Raw genomic sequence first — 16,202 nt, 5'->3', positions numbered from 1 at the left:
GATACTTGTGTTGACCCCAGTAAAGCTGCTCTCAGCTGTCTGATGCCCAGTTCTCTCCTGCAAATTAATAGGCCAGTGGTGTTTTTTGTACCTCCTGATTGCCTCTCATACAACCTTCATTGTTCTTGAGTGTGTTATTAGGCTTGAACTTTTCTCCATGCTCTGTTGGAAATGAGGTCAGCTCCTGAGCTAAGCTATCTGCTTTGTGGTCTGTTTTCCCTGAGGCAAGATCTCTGATCCTCGGCTCTGGAGCTGGGGATGGAGACAATGACAGTCTTCTTTCAGAGTGATGCCTCTGCTCTGGTTGCTGAGTGTTGGGGAGTGAATGTGTGTGTGTATGTGCAGCCTGGCATTCCCTTGACTTCCCTCTCCTAGTGGAGAACCACTTATTGCCTCATGAGCCTGACCAAGGGTAGATCAGAGTACCAGTGTTTTCAGTACACTATGTCCAAGGTACAGTCTCATTCTACAAGTGGAGGCTGGGTGGGAGAAGGGAATCCCACCTCTCAACCATATTTTTTGGGATTTAGCTTCAGCAACAGGCAGCTGGCTGGAGGTGGAATGAGAAACTGATCACCTGTTCCTGGAAAGAAAACCCTCCAAATGGGAGCTGAGGGGAGCGGGGGGAGAATGTCTGTGTTCTTGGCTGTGCTGTTTGGAGTAGTCACCCAACTTGCTGAGCTGGAAAAGAGGGAGTGATCTTGGTTCAAGTACCATAGACTCTCACATTTGTTGTGGAATTTTCATAGATCTTCTTGACTAGGTGTTTTTTCATTTGGCTATTTACCTTTATGGCTGGTTCTAGAGAGCTTAAGTGTTTGTTGTTTTGTTTTGTTTTTTTATTTCACCAGTTTTCCTGGGCAGTGGGTCAATGGAGTTCCTCATGTGGTCATGCTGGAAGTTGATGTCTGAGTTCTTTTTTAACAAAATCATTCTCCCTTCTGGGTTGATAACAGGTGGGACTCTGGGGATGAGGGAGAGAGTAAGAGAAGCAGGAGACTGTTGTCATAACTCAAATAAGGGGTGTTGCTGGCTTGATTCCATAGCAGTGGATTTGACCTGAAGTTGTAGGATTCTGGATGTGTTGAAGGTAGAGCCAAAGATTGGCTAACAGGTTGGATATGAAGTATGAGAAAGAAAGGGGTCAGAGCTGACTCCCAAAATTTGGCCTGAGCAACTAGAGGGATGGAGTTTTCTGGATGCCTGGGTGGCACGTCAGTTAAGTGTCCAGCTCTTGGTTTCAGCTTTTGGTCATGATCTTAGGGTCCTGAGATCGAGCCCTGTGTCAGGCTCCTTGGTCAGCAAGGAGTCTGTTTAAGACTTTCTCTCCCTCTCCCCTGTCCCTCCCTGCTGGTAGCTCACTCTTTCTCTCTCTCTCTTTCTCAAGTAAATAAATCTTAAAGAAAAAAGGAGAGAGAAAGACAAAGAAAGATGGAATTGTCATTAATTGAGTTGGGAGAAGCATGTTTGGGGTGGGAGTAGGGTGATCAGTTGTTCAGTTTTGGACATTGAGACATTGACCATGGGGCATCCAATTGGAAATGTCAGGTAGGAAGTTAGATTTGAGGGTCTAGTGCTTAAAGTGGTCCAGGGAGGTTTAAATTTGAGACTCACCAACATATGCTTAGCATTTAAAACCATGAGCTTGGGTGTCATCACCAACTGAGTGGATGCAGATAGAATAGAAGGAAGATCAAGCCTGGGCCCTGGAGTGCCCTGCTGTCAAGAGGTCAGGGAGCTGAGGAGACAGGAGTTGTCAGCAACAGAAGATCAGGCTAGATAAGAATGAGATTTTTATAGTACAATTTTAAATGCCTATAGTAACTTCTTGTTTTTTTTTCTAGCTGAGTTACGCAACGTGACAAATTGTCAGTCTAACCAAACAAGGTAAGGAAAAATATCGTTGATGAGACCAAAAGAATTAGGGATATAGTATTCCTGAAACAACCATTTAGCACAGTAAGGGGTACTTGTTTCAGAATTAAGCTTGGTCCTCAGCTACCTGGAAATCTGGAAACCTCACACTTCCTCCCCAAAACTTCACCCATCCTCTCACCTTTGAGGCTAAAAGATGGAATTGGTAACCGTTCTTCCTTGGGGGTGATTTATTACTGCTACTAAGAAGGAAATCAGACAAGCAGTGCCTGAAGCTCCATGGAATCAACTCCCTTTGAGCTGATTTCAAATAAAAGCTTATGAAGATGAGTATTATGAAACAAATCTGTAAAGGGTGTGAGTCATGTGAGACTCTTTTAGAAGAAGTAAATGTAAGTGGGTAGATTTGGGGCTTTGTTGGGGAAACTCAGTATGGAAACATTAGAGGCAATATGAAACTCAGATCCCTTTTTAGTTTTCCCCCACTAAACTTAGGCTGGAACATTTTTTGTCTTTAGTAATGAAGGTGATGCCATCAAAGTTTTTGTGCGAATTCGTCCACTTACAGAAGGTTCTGGATCAGCTGATGGAGAGCAAAACTTATGCTTATCTGTGCTTTCCTCTACCACTCTCCGGCTACACTCCAACCCTGAGCCCAAGACCTTCACATTTGATCATGTTGCAGACATGCAAACCACTCAGGTATGATAATTTTGGAAACTCCATTTGGATAAGATTCTGTTATTTGTGAGGATTTCATTTCTGGTTTCTTTGGTTTGATTTCAGATAAGGACACTCAAACATTTTATATAAATATTTAGATTTAATATATTTTAAAATATTTTAAACTTAATTTTATTATTTTTCTTCCTTCATCAAACTTTGTGCCAGAATGACAAACCTGCTCTTTTTTTTTTTTTTTTCAACACTTCCTTTGCTCCTTTTCATTTCGCACCGCATCCAGGATAGGGGCAGTGAGGCCCAAAGCAAGGGCTTCTCCAGCTTCATGTCCCCTAGCCCCTGATATGCACTGATAAAGGGCAGGGGTCCTGGAAGGCTCAGTGTCTTCAAGAGTCATGCATCAGCTTTGGGACAAACTCGCTTTACTTTCACTCACCATTCAGTGATAGAGGTTAGTGGAGGTGTATTTTTCAGAGCCGCTTGGATGATTGATAAGTATAGTTGAACTTCCTAGTTGAGGGGAGAGTATCTTAGTTGTGGCTGCTATAACAAAAATATCAAAAACTAAGTGACTTAAACAGCAAACATTTATTTCTTACTATTCTGGAGGTTGGGAATTCTAAGATCCAGGCTAGGATACCCAGTGTCTGGTAAGGACCTGCTTCCTGGCTTGCCACAGTTACCTTCTCACTGTAGAGGGAGAGAGAAAACAAATTCTTCTCGTCTCTTAGAATGTCAGAAAGGCACTACTCCCATCATGAGGGCTCTACCTTTTGACCTTATCTTCCAAAAGCCCCATCTCCAAATACTATCACATTGGGGATTAGTGTTTCAACATACAAATTTTGGGAAGGACATAAATATTCAAACCATAGAAGAGAGTAACAGGTTTAAGATTACTATGATGTCAGTAGCTATTTCTAATTAAGGGCAATTTAGTTAAGATCTAGTTAGCACTATCTGTTAGAACTTTCTTTAATGAGGGAAATGTTCAGGGCAGCCCCGGTGGCTCAGTGGTTTAGCGCCGCCTGCAGCCTGGGGTGTGATCCTGGAGACCCTGGATCAAGTCCCACATAGAGCTTCCTGCATGGAGCCTGCTTCTCCTTCTGCCTGTGTCTCTGCCTCTCTGCCTGCCCCCCCCCCCCCCCGCCTCTGAATAAATAAGAAATTAAAAAAAATGTTTCAAAAAATAAATCAGTTAAAAAAAGGGAAATGTTCTATATCTGTGCTGTCCATTACAGTAGCCTCTAGTCACATGTGGCTACTTAAGTTTGAATTTATGAAGCTTAAAGAAAATCTAAAGTTTAGTTTTTCAGAGACATTAACTGCATGTGGCTATTGAGCACTTGAAATGTGGCTACTGCATCTAAGGACCTGACTTTTACATTTTATTTAATTTTAATTTCTTTGAATTTAAATAGCCACATGATGGCTAATGGCTACTGTATTGGATATCATAGATCTTGATTATTCCCTTACACCCATGGGTATTTTTGGGTGAGATATCTAAATCTTTAGATCTTTTTTCGTTTAGGACATGGATGGTCAATGGAAATATAAAGTTAGTCACATATAATTTAAAATTTTCTAGTAGTCAGGTCATCTGGGTGGCTCAGTTGGTTAAGCATCTGCCTTTGGCTCAGGTCATGATTCCAGGGTCTTGGGATCAAGAGTGCTACGTTGGGCTCTCAGCTCAGCAGGGAGCCTGATTCTCCCTCTCCCTCTCTCTTCCAGCTATGTATTTGATGCAAAGACGAGTATAATATTAGCATGCAACGTGCTGAACAAAATTCTGTGTAAATTGTAGATATAAGCTTTATTTTTTATTTCTTTATTTTTTTTTTAAGATTTTATTTATTTATTCATGAGAGACACAGAGAGAGAGGCAGAGACATAGGCAGAGGGAGAAGCAGGCTCCATGCAGGGAGCCTGATACGGGACTTGATCCTGGGATTCCAGGATGACGCCCTGAGCCGAAGGCAGACGTATAACTGCTGAGCCACCCAGGTGTCCCTAGATATAAGCTTTAAATCTATAATTGTATATGAGCTTAGTGGACATAATTGTCTAATGTTTTTCATTTTAGGTATTTTAGCCTTTTTTCTATTGTGATTGTAATTTTCACATTATCACAAGCGTTGAAAAATTTAAGCACTATTTTTATTCTGTTTTAGAATGTAGTTTAAGAAAAATGTTTTCATTTCTATGAAATGTTAAAATGGTTGATGTTTACATTTGTAGGAGTCTGTGTTCTCAACTGTGGCCAAGGGCATTGTGGAATCTTGCATGAGCGGTTATAATGGTACCATCTTTGCATAGTAAGTTCCTGGCTATGTCCTTATACAAAGATACAATAGTAAGTGCTTCTGTTCATTTCCTATGGCTGTTGTAATCAATTACCACAAACTTAGTGGTTTGAAACAATACAAATTTATTATCTTTCAGTTCTGTACGTCTGAAGTCTGACATGAGTCTCCTGAGCTATAATAAAAGTGTTGGCAGGGCTGTGTCCCTTTCTGGAGGCTCTGGGGGAGAATTCCATTTCCTTCCCTTCTCCAACTTTTAGAGGCAACTCAAATTGCTTGGCTACAGCTCTCTTTATCTTTGAAGCCAACAACATGCAACCCTCTGACTCTTCTTCCTTAATCACTTCTCCCTCTGACAATGGCTGGGACATGTTCCCTTATTTAATTTTAATTAATTAATTAATTAATTAATTAATTAAGATTTTATTTATTTATTCATGAGAGGCACAGAGAGAGAGAGAGGCAGAGACACAGGCAGAGGGAGAAGCAGGCTCCATGCTGGGAACCGGACATAGGACTCGATTCCAGGTCTCCAGGATCACACCTTGGGCAGAAGGTGGCGCTAAACCGCTGAGCCACCCCTGTTGCCCATGTTCCCTAATTTTAGATATGTGTGATTAAATTGGCCCCACCTGGATAATCAAGATGGAGGGGATTTTATTTATTTATTTATTTATTTACTTATTTACTTATTTATTTATTTAAAATTTTTATTTATTTATGATAGTCACACACAGAGAGAGAGAGGCAGAGACATAGGCAGAGGAGAAGCAGGCTCCATGCACCGGGAGCCCGATGTGGGATTCGATCCCAGGTCTCCAGGATCGCGCCCTGGGCCAAAGGCAGGTGCTAAACTGCTGCACCACCCAGAGATCCCCGATGGAGGGGATTTTAAACTCCACCTCCTGGAGAGAATTATTTGGAATTCTTCTGTGAAGAACATTTGTCTCTTCTCCCCCATTTATTTAATTCTACTTATAGTCCAATAAATTATTTTTATCTTATTGTTCATATTGCCTGGCCATTAGGAGCGATTTGAGGTTGGTTTCTGTGTCCCTTTGAAATGTCACATGCTTTTGCTTGAGCACTTCCTTACTTTATGATGCTACAGGCTGCTCCTGGCTCATCTGTATTTTCCTTGCCCTAAGCCTAGACTCAGCCATTTTGCCAAGGAGCCCTGGTTCCTTTTATTGGAGAATAGTATTTAGAAACTAAAATGTGGGCACTAGGTGTGTTTATTGATTGTTCCTGGAGTGTCCTTACTTCTAGGTCTTCTCAGCAGACAGCTAGGTGTTATATGTGTATATACTAAGTCATATATACAGGACATATCTGTAATGTTTCTGTATGCATCCATTTGTATACACATTAAGCTAAGCATGAGTTCATGCTTATGTCTCTGACTCTAATCAGGGTTTAGAATCCACATGGGTTTGTTCTAACCTTTGTTTTTTATCTGTAACTTGCTTGCTGGCAGTGAGAACCCTGGCTCCCACTTTCTATCATCCCTTTGCTTATTTGTTCAACCTCAATATACACATAAGGCTCTTTCATAATTGTTATCTATATTTCCTGAGAAACAAATTTATAAACAAGTGCAGTGTTGGGACGCCTCGGGTGGCTCAGCGGTTGGGTGTCTGCCTTCGGCTCAGAGCATGATCCTGGGGTCCAGGAATCAAGTCCCACATGGGGCTCCCTGCATGGAGCCTGCTTCTCCCTCTGTCTGTGTCTCTGCCTCTCTCTCTCTCTGTGTCCCTCATGAATAAATAAATAAAATCTTTAAAAACAAACAAGTACAGTGTTAATGTACAGTTTGTGTGTGTGTGTTTTGCCTTACAAATTCCAGTCAAAACCTCCATTTCTAGAGTTACTTAGGTCAGCTTCTTTGCTGCCCACCACTTCAGTGCAGTTATGTCACACACTTGTAATGTAGTTAAGTGGGTTCCATCCTGGGACCGCCAACATCCTGTTTGCTGTGGGTTTTTTTTTTTTTTTTTTTTTTAAGATTTTATTTATTTTTTCATGAGAGATACAGAGAGATTGAGAGAAGCAGGCTCCATGCAGGGAGCCTGATGTTGGACTCAGTCCTGGGACTCCAGGATCACACCCTGGGACAAAGGCAGGTGCTCAACTGCTGAGCCATCCAGGCATCCTGTGTTTGATGTGTTTTGCTTATTTTTTAGTTTGCATTCCTGGAAGTTCACCCTTTGTGATACACAGGTAACATAGTATTTTGACAGATGCAGAGGGTCATATATTTACCACTCCAGCACTGAAGAGGACAGGTCCTTCACCTTAAAAGTTTCCCATTTGTTCCGCTTATAACCAGCCACTCTCCTTTCGCCTAACCCCTGGTATCTAGGGTACACTAATATATTTTCCATTCCTTTAGTTGTACCTTTTCCAGTGTCATTATAATGAAATCCTACAATATATACCCTTTTGGATCTGGCTGTTTTCTCTTAGTGAAAATGCATTTAGGATGTGCCTGTGTTGTTTCATGCATCAATAACTTTTTTCCTTTTTTTATTTCTCTAAATAGTATTTTATTGTGTGTATGTATGTATCATGTCACGGTGGGATATTGGGAAAAGTTTTCAATTACCAATAATCACACCTCAGATAAACCTCATTGGCTATGATACTGCCACTGTGCAAAGCTGTATAGATGTATCATAATCTGTCTATCCATTTCCCTGTGAAAGGATATCTTAGTTGCTTCCGGTTTTTAGTGATTATGAATACATTTTTTTTTAAGATTTTATTTATACATGAGAGACATTCAGAAAGAGAGAGAGGAGCAGAGACACAGGTAGAGGGAGAAGAGAAGAGAGAGACAGAGGCAGAGACATAGGTAGAGGGAGAAGCAGGCTCCATGCAGGGAGCCTCACGTGGGACTCGATCCTGGGTCTCCAGGATTAGGCCCTGGGCTAAAGGTGACGCTAAACCTCTGAGCCACCCAGGCTGCCCGATTATGAATAAGTTGTTACAAATGTTTGAATATTGTTTTTTGTGTGAACATAAATTTTCAAATCGTTTGAGTAAGTGTGTAGGAATGCAATTGCTGGACCATATGGTAAGTCTGTGATTAGCCTTATGAGAAACTGCCAAATTGTTTTCCAAATGTATACTTAAAGTGAGTCATGATCCTGAATTTTTCTTTTCTTTTTTTTTTTTTATCCTGAATTTCTAAATGTTGGTAGTCTTGAAATACTGCTATTGATTTAATGTTGGAATGTAACATGGAGGTCCAAAAAACATTGTGACCTTGCCGATTAATTATACAATGTAAATTTTAGTAGTATTTCAGATATATTTCACAAATAGGGATATAATTAGTATAATTTTTTCTTTCTTAGAAGTAGCCTTTCAAATTTTATTTAGAACTAGAGCTTTTTAACAGAATGTAGTGAATTACATAAGACATTTAAGCGGCTGATCCTTTTTGTGTGCTCTTGTTTTGTTGATAATTGGCTCAAGGCACAAGAAAATAAAAAACATTAAAAAGTGTAAACTTTAGGCTCATATTGCATATACATCCTTGAAAATTTGCCTTCACTTTTCAGTTCAGGGAAACTAAATATTTTCTCTTTAATGGTGAGGCAGATGCCCATTTTCTCATCTGTCTTCTCAAGAGAATAAAAGATTTTTTTCACAGAATATTTTGAGTGGTAAAGTTCAAAAATGAATTTGAAACAGCCACAGTTACCAGAGATTATATTATATTTACAACTGTTATCTTTGAAGGCTTTGTAGGTATCCTAATTATGTTTAATTTGTGACATATTCACTACTAACTTAATGAAAGTTGCTTTCGTCAGAAAAAGGTAGAAATGACAAATGCTTAGAGAGGAATGAGTGTGTGGATTATTGGTTGGGGAACATACTTTCTGGTTTACCTAAGATAGTCCCAATCCTTTTTTTTTTTTTTTTTAATTATTATTTATTTATGATAGGCAGACAGTGAGAGAGAGAGGCAGAGACACAGGCAGAGGGAGATAGTCCCAATTCTATGGCATTATTGATAGTGTCCCTTTCACTCCCAAGTAGGAGACTCAAGAGTAACCATTTCTCTTTCTGAGTTACTAAAGACCTTTTTTTCTAGTTCTAAAGGGAAGAGGTATTAAATAAATAGTAGATCATACTGGGTTTTTTGTTTGTTTTGTTTTATCTTCTGGGGCATTTAAACAAAAACTGAATTCAAAATTTTTTTGTGTTTGTGCTGTGAATCCAAGCTAAAGACATTTCACACCCTGATGGACATCTATTTTTAACATAAGCATTTTTATTTTTAGTTGTTACTCTTGTTTCTTGGCATAATGGAGAAGATATGGCCTACATATAAAATCAGGCCTATAGCCTGAGGAATTTTTAAATTGCTTTATTTTTTATTTTTAAAGATTTTATTTATTTATTCATGAGAGAAACAGAGAGACACAGAGATACAGGCAGAGGAAGAAGCAGGCTCCATGCAGGGGGCCCGACTTGGGACTCATCCCAGGTCTCCAGGATCACGTCCTCGGCTGAAGGTGGCGTTAAACCGCTGAGCCACCCGGGCTACCCTGAATTGCTTTATTTTAATTTTAATTTTTTAAAGATTTTATTCATTTATTCATGAGAGACACACAGAGAGAAGCAGAGACACAGGCAGAGGGAAAAGCAGGCTCCATGCAGGGAGACTGACATGGGACTTGGTCCCGGGTCTCCAGGATCACACCCTGGGCTGAAGGTGGCGCTAAACTGCTGAGTCATCTGGGCTGTCCTTGCTTTATTTTTAAACGAAGGCATTTTAGTATCATTGTAGTATCTTTAATGGCAGAATTTAGGAAAGAAATTGGTAAATTATTTAGAATAACTGGAAACAAAATTCAGTTGCTTCTGGTTAAATGAATTATACATGCATGGAATACAATGTATCTATTAAAAATAATGAGGTAGACTTCTATTTACTGGCTTAGAAAAATATCTGAGATAAAATTAAAGGACAAAACAGATTGCAGAGGAGTAATGAGGAGCATCATTTCAGTTTTGTAAATAAAAATGAAAACTCTGATGTCTGTGTTTGTATAATCCTGAAGCATTGGGGCAGCCCTGGTGGCTCAGCAGTTTAGCGCCACCTTCAGCCCACGGCCTGATCCTGGAGACCTGGGATCGAGTCCCACTTCGGGCTCCCTGCATGAAGCCTGCTTCTCCCTCTGCCTGTGTCTCTGCTTCTCTCTCTCTCTCTCTCTGTCTCTCATGAATAAATAAATAAAACCTTAAAAAAAAATCCTGAAGCATTACCAGACAATTATTTTTAAAGATTTTATTTATTTAGGGATTCCTAGGTGGCGCAGCGGTTTGGCACCTGCCTTTGGCCCAGGGCACGATCCTGGAGACCTGGGATCGAATCCGACGTCAGGGCTGCTGGTGCATGGAGCCTGCTTCTCCCTCTGCCTGTGTCTCTGCCTCTCTCTCTCTCTCTGTGTGCCTATCGTAAATTAAATAAAAAAAAAAAGATTTTATTTATTTATTTGACAGTGCGAGTGCACAAGTAGGGGGAGTGGGAGAGGGAGTGGCAGGGAGATTGATGTGGGGCTTGATACCAGGACTCTGGGATCATGACCTGAGCCTAAGGTAGGTGCTTAGCCCACTAAGCCACTCAGGTGCCCTGCATTACCAGATAATTAACAGTGTAGGAGAGAAAGAAAATGAATCATTCATTCACTTATGTAATATAATTTTAAAAATATTTTGTTTATTTGGGAGAGACAGAGTGAGCACAAGTGGAGAGGGAGAAGCAGACTCCCCACTAAGTGGGGAACCCATGACCCAGCGTGATCCCAGAACGCGAGACCATGACCTGAACCACTGTCAGATGCTTATTAATCAACTGAGCCACCCAAGTGCTCCATTTTTTTTTTTTTTTTTTTTTAAGTAAGTTCTCTGCTCAACATGGGGCTTGAACTCATCATCCTGAGATCAAGAGTTGCATGCTCTACTGACAGGCAGGCTCCCCTACCTAATATAATTTTTAAAAAGAAAAATAAAAAAAAAAAGGAAAAAGAAAAATAAGATTTTTGTGGGAAAAATTTGTACACTGGTAGACCATATTAAAATAGGAGGGTAAAAAAAGTAAAAATAAAATAAAATAAAATAGGAGGGTAGCCTTTTAAGTTTCATGTGTAAAAATAATGTATAAAACATTTGTTTTTACAGTGGACAAACAGGCTCAGGGAAAACATTTACAATGATGGGTAAGTGAATGAAAGATTATTATTTCCTTAATTTTTTTTTAAGATTTTATTTATTTATTCATGATATAGAGAGAGACAGGCAGAGGGAGAAGCAGGCTCCATGCCTGGAGCCTGACACAGGACTCCATCCCAGGACTCCAGGATCATGCCTGGGCCAAAGGCAGGCGCTGAATCGCTGAGCCACCCAGGAATCCCCTTATTTCCTTAATTTACTCTTAATTTACTCTTTCTGCAATGATAGCACCTAGGCACCTAGTACATTTTGGGAGAAGGCATACTTTCTGTATACAATTCTGACCTCATAAAAGTAGGGGTATTTCCCAGGCTTCTGTTAGATTGTAAATTCTATGATAGCAAAGTCCATGTTTGCACCTATGTTCCTAGTCAATGCTCAGCACAGAGTAGATGCTCCATAGTTTTTTAATTGGATTTAATGACTTTTTATATATTTATAAATCTGTATCATTACCACCCAGATCAAGATTCCCAGTCAGTAACTACCTTACCTCCTTCCCCTGAAGTATATATTACTCTCACTTCTCTGTCATCATTAGTTTGCTTGTTTTTAAACTTCTGCAAATGAAGTTTTACTGTATATACTCTTTTATATCTGAGTTCTTCCTCTCAGCATTATCACCGGTGTTGTTGCATGTCATTTCTGTGTAATGTGTTATTGTATGGATATGCCACGTTTTCCACTCTAGTGCTGATAGACATTTGGACTATCTCCGATTTAGACTGTATGAATGAATAATGAGACCATGACCGCTTTTTCTTGTATGTGTTTTGTAAAGTTCATTTCTGTTGGATACATATCCAGGAGTGGAATTGCTGAATCATAGATCCATGTATATTAGCTTTAGTAGATAGTGTCATGATAGATATGGAAGTTCTCTGAACTCCCATCCTTTTTTGGTGTTATTATCAGATATTAAAATTTTAGCCATTCTGCAGTACGTGTAGTATTATCTCACTTTGTTTTTGTTTGCAGTTCCCTGATGTCTGTAGACAGCTGAGCACCTTTCATGTATTTATTGGACATTTGAACAGCCTCTCTGTAAAAAGGCCATTCAAGCTTTTTTTCTCCCATTTAAAAAATTAGTTTGTCTTTTTCCTACTCACTCGTGGGGATTTTTTATAAAATAGGTTAACCTGTTAGCCCTTTCTGTTTATAGATAACAAATTTTTTTTTAGGTTTTTCATTTGTCTTTTCAGTTAAGGTTTTTTCTTTTGCTCAAGTTTTTTATTTTCTTGTGGTTGAATTTCGGTTGTCTTTTTTTTTTTTTTTTTTTAATGATTTCTGAATTGTGAGTTGTAGTCAGAAAGAGTGTTACTGAGTGAAATAAGAAGGAACCGTGAGACTCTGATCTTCCAGGAAGTAGGCTCTGAGTTGGGAACATGCTCAAGAGTGTTCAAAGAACAACAAAAAAAAACCCATGGGACTAAAGGAGTTTCCAGAATAAGGGGCTAGTAGGGAGGGAAATTGCAGTTATACCTTGAGGCCAGGTCATGTAGGACATAGGAGAAATTTGGGATTTTGTGAGTGGGATGTGAAGTCATTGGAATGTGGTTGTTTTTTTTTAAACTACATGATGTGATGTATAATTAAAAGGATTACTCAAGCGGATGAATGGAATAGACTAGGAAGGGCTAGAATAGAAGTAGGATGAGGAGCTGAGGCATAGAGGAGACAGGAGATGATGAAGATAACTGTAAAGAATATGCTGAATATCTTTGTATATTATTTAATGGAAGATGTTATAAAATTATCTGCATACTCTTCTATTATTTGTCATCTTTGTTTATTTACTTGCGGTTTTCCAGCTCCTTTATATATGTATATTTTAGGTACCGTTTACAAGGGCCATTTTTTTTTAAAGATTTATTTTAGAGAAAGAGTCAGTGCAGGGGTGTGGGGGAGGGGCAGAGAGAAAGAATCGCAAACAGCCTTCTTGCTGAGCATGGAGCCCAATGCATGGCTCGATCCCAGAACCCCGAGATTATGACCTGAGCTGAAACCAAGAGTCGGAGACTCATCTGACTGTGCCACCCAGATGCCCCTTCAAGTGCCATTTAAAATATTCCAGGTTGTAGCACATCAAAACAGCTTTAGTGGCTACTATGGGTCCTTCCTTCAGTCCCATTGATAGGCAAGTTCTGTTCCATTTCTCAGACTAAAATTTAAATTGTTTGGGGGTACGAAGAAGGAATTGTTTATACAATGTGTCATCTTCTGTATAAATTTCCTTTCAGTATTGCCATTTTGAAGGACTGTTATGGAATAAAGATGAATAGCTACATATGTATTTTTTTTTCCTTTTCTTTAGGACCATCTGAATCTGATCATTTTTCTCATAACCTGAGAGGAGTAATCCCACGAAGTTTTGAATATTTGTTTTCCTTAATTGATCGTGAAAAAGAGAAGGTAAAACTTGTCAAAAAATAAAGTGGTTCTGTGAAATTCTAGGTTTGAGCAGTTAGCTGCTAATAATTATCTCATAACATAGAGGGTTATAGATGATACCCTACAATGTGGATAGGCGAGTGTGGCATAGGAAAAACCTTCTCAGTTCTTAAGAAAAAATGAAGGATTCTGAGGTTGTTTGTTTGTTTGTTTTTTTAGGTATCAGATGCTAAACAGATTGAGCTATCCAGATGCCCCATGGAATTTTTTATTTTTTAAGGATTTTATTTATTCATGAGAGACCCACAGAGAGAAGGAGAGAGGCAGAGACATAGGCAGAGGGAGAAGCAGGCTCTATGCAAGAAACCTGATGTGGGACTCGATCCGGGAACTCCAGGATCACGCCCTGGGCCAAAGGCAGGTGCTAAACTGCTGAGCCACCCAGGCGTCCCAGGTTTTTAATTTTTACTAAAAATTTTTAGTTTCTAAATCTTGCATCCTCTGTGAACTCAGAATAAAAGAAGAATGTAGTACTTCTTAGGCTCTCAGATTTTTCAAGAGAGAAAGTGTAAAGAAAATCTTAACTGAGGATAACAGATTCATTAAGCCCTGTCACCTACCTTCACATAGGTTCATAGTTGATTGCAGGTGTCCCTAGATCCTCAGGGTGCCCCATAGTGATAGGCCCATCCTTTGCCTCCTCAGTAGCACTTTCTACCACCTGACCATAATTTGCTTATTTCTTTTTTTGTTTGTTTAAATAGTGTGGTGGATTCTCTTTTTTTTTATTTTATTTTTAAAGATTTTATTTATTTATTCATGAGAGACACAGAGAGAGAGGAAGCAGAGACACAGCCAGAGGGAGAAGCAGGCTCCATGAAGAGAGCCTGATGTGGGACTCGATCCTGGGACTCCAGGATCATGCCTTTGCATGCCCGAAGGCAGGCACTAAACCTCTAAGTCACCCAGGGTCCTCAATTTGCTTGTTTCATACATGATATGACTCTGTCATCCTGGTGATGTGGGCTTCCCTCTTTTTTTTTAAGATTTTTATTTATTCATAGAGACACAGAGAAAGGGAGAGACACAGGCAGAGGGAGAAGCAGGCTCCACGCAGGGAGCCTGACATGGGACTCGATCCCAGGTCTCCAGGATCACACCCCGGGCTGCAGGCAGTGCCAAACCTCTGTGCCACTGGGGCCGCCCTTCCCTCTTTCCTTGGCTCTCAGGTTGGGCTTTCCTCATGATTGTGCTTATTTAGCTTGGTGAATTCCATGTTTGGGAGCCCTTAGTGTAACATGTTCCATTCCCTGTGTACCAAGGAGAACGATATATAACATTGGCTCACCATTTGCTCCTTTGCAGAAACTATCCATCACCTTTGCTGTTAGACATGCACCTTGGGTACCAGTGAAAGAAGTTTAGCACCCTGCATTCCTGTGGTTAAAAATCCTAGAGAGAGCATTTTGAGATCAATATTTAGCCTTTTAAAGAATATAACCCTTGTTTCAAGTAAAACTTTCCAAGGAAGTATAGTATATGACAGATAAAAATGGAATTACTCTTATCACAAGGAAAAAATTTGTAGCTGTACTGTGATAGGTGTTAACTAGGCTTATGGCAATTCTTTCTCAACATATGTATTGAATCAGTATGTTGTACACCTGAAACTAATATGATGTTGTATGTCAGTGATACCTCAGTTTAAGAAGGTGGAATTGCCCATCTCGACTGCCCACCTCCCTGTCTTGCTTCTAAGTCGCCTCTGGAGACCTAGGCCTCCTGGGATCAGTTTGGTGCTGCCTTAAGATGTAACAATGTTACATCCAGTTACCTAGGATTTTTTTTTTTTTTTTTTTTTTTTTTACCTAGATTTTTAACTGGCTTTTAGGTACCTTTTTTTTTTTTTTTCTTTCAGAGAGAGAGAGTGAGAGGCAGAGGGAGAAGCAGGCTCCATGCAGGAAGCCTGACGAGGGACTCAATCCCGGGTCTCTAGGATCACACCCTGGGCTGCAGGTGGCGCTAAACTGCTGCACCACCAGGGCTGCCCAGGTACCTTGTATTGTGTAAGGGATAACGTTTTAGGAAATATACACCTTACTAGGCACATGAAAGGGTGATGCTCATAAAAGATAGGGATGAACTCATGAAAAGAGTGTGTCTAAACAAGCTTTTACTTTCCAGGCTGGAGCTGGAAAGAGTTTCCTTTGTAAATGCTCCTTTATTGAAATCTACAATGAGCAGATCTATGACCTACTGGACTCTGCATCAGCTGGTCTGTACTTAAGGGAGCACATCAAGAAGGGAGTCTTTGTTGTTGGTGCAGTGGAGCAGGCAGTGACCTCAGCTGCTGAAGCCTATCAGGTATCCTACCCTGAGCAATTTGATCTATAACCAACATTGTATGCTGTGAAAAGCACCTTGATCTCAAAACAAGCAAGAATTGAACATTAAATATAATTTTACAAAGGCATGACATAGAATGTTCACGAGAAGAAAAAAGAATATGACTGTTTTATAGATTTTTCCTTAGTTAAAATAGAACTTTGAGCCTCTTGATTTTGTTTTTGTTATTTTTTTTTTGTTTTTTTTTTTGTTTTTTTTTTTTTGAGCCTCTTGATTTTGCATTATTTTGGTGCCATTCATTCCAGTCAGGCACCCTGTAACTCATGGCTGGAGGGTAGGGACAGAGCACAGTTT

At 39.8% G+C, this 16,202-nt stretch overlaps 1 protein-coding gene and 1 non-coding gene across 5 annotated transcripts in view; one reads left to right on the top strand and one right to left on the bottom strand.

The window, feature by feature from the left end:
* The window catches only part of KIF15 (kinesin family member 15), a 78,880-nt gene that overhangs the window by 10,287 nt on the left and 52,391 nt on the right, over positions 1 to 16,202 (top strand). For 3 of the 4 annotated variants that reach the window (XR_005374985.1, XM_038566698.1, XM_038566699.1), the window contains exons 2-7: positions 1,845 to 1,887; positions 2,394 to 2,577; positions 4,798 to 4,874; positions 11,061 to 11,098; positions 13,426 to 13,523; positions 15,687 to 15,866. Coding sequence is in view for 3 of the 4 variants with exons in the window: in XM_038566698.1 (XP_038422626.1) it covers positions 1,845 to 1,887; positions 2,394 to 2,577; positions 4,798 to 4,874; positions 11,061 to 11,098; positions 13,426 to 13,523; positions 15,687 to 15,866 (620 nt within the window). In the remaining variant the exon portion in view is untranslated. Of the gene's footprint in view, positions 1 to 1,844; positions 1,888 to 2,393; positions 2,578 to 4,797; positions 4,875 to 11,060; positions 11,099 to 13,425; positions 13,524 to 15,686; positions 15,867 to 16,202 lie in introns of those variants that run through there. The other variant, XM_038566700.1, reaches the window with a different exon arrangement.
* On the bottom strand, positions 7,391 to 7,524 carry LOC119864805. Its single transcript, XR_005375291.1, has one exon. It is a non-coding gene; the product is annotated as a U4 spliceosomal RNA (small nuclear RNA).

This window comes from Canis lupus, chromosome 20 (genome assembly GCF_011100685.1).
Source record: "Canis lupus familiaris isolate Mischka breed German Shepherd chromosome 20, alternate assembly UU_Cfam_GSD_1.0, whole genome shotgun sequence".
Taxonomy (NCBI): Eukaryota; Metazoa; Chordata; class Mammalia; order Carnivora; family Canidae; genus Canis; species Canis lupus.
This window is presented reverse-complemented; position numbering and strand designations above follow the sequence as displayed.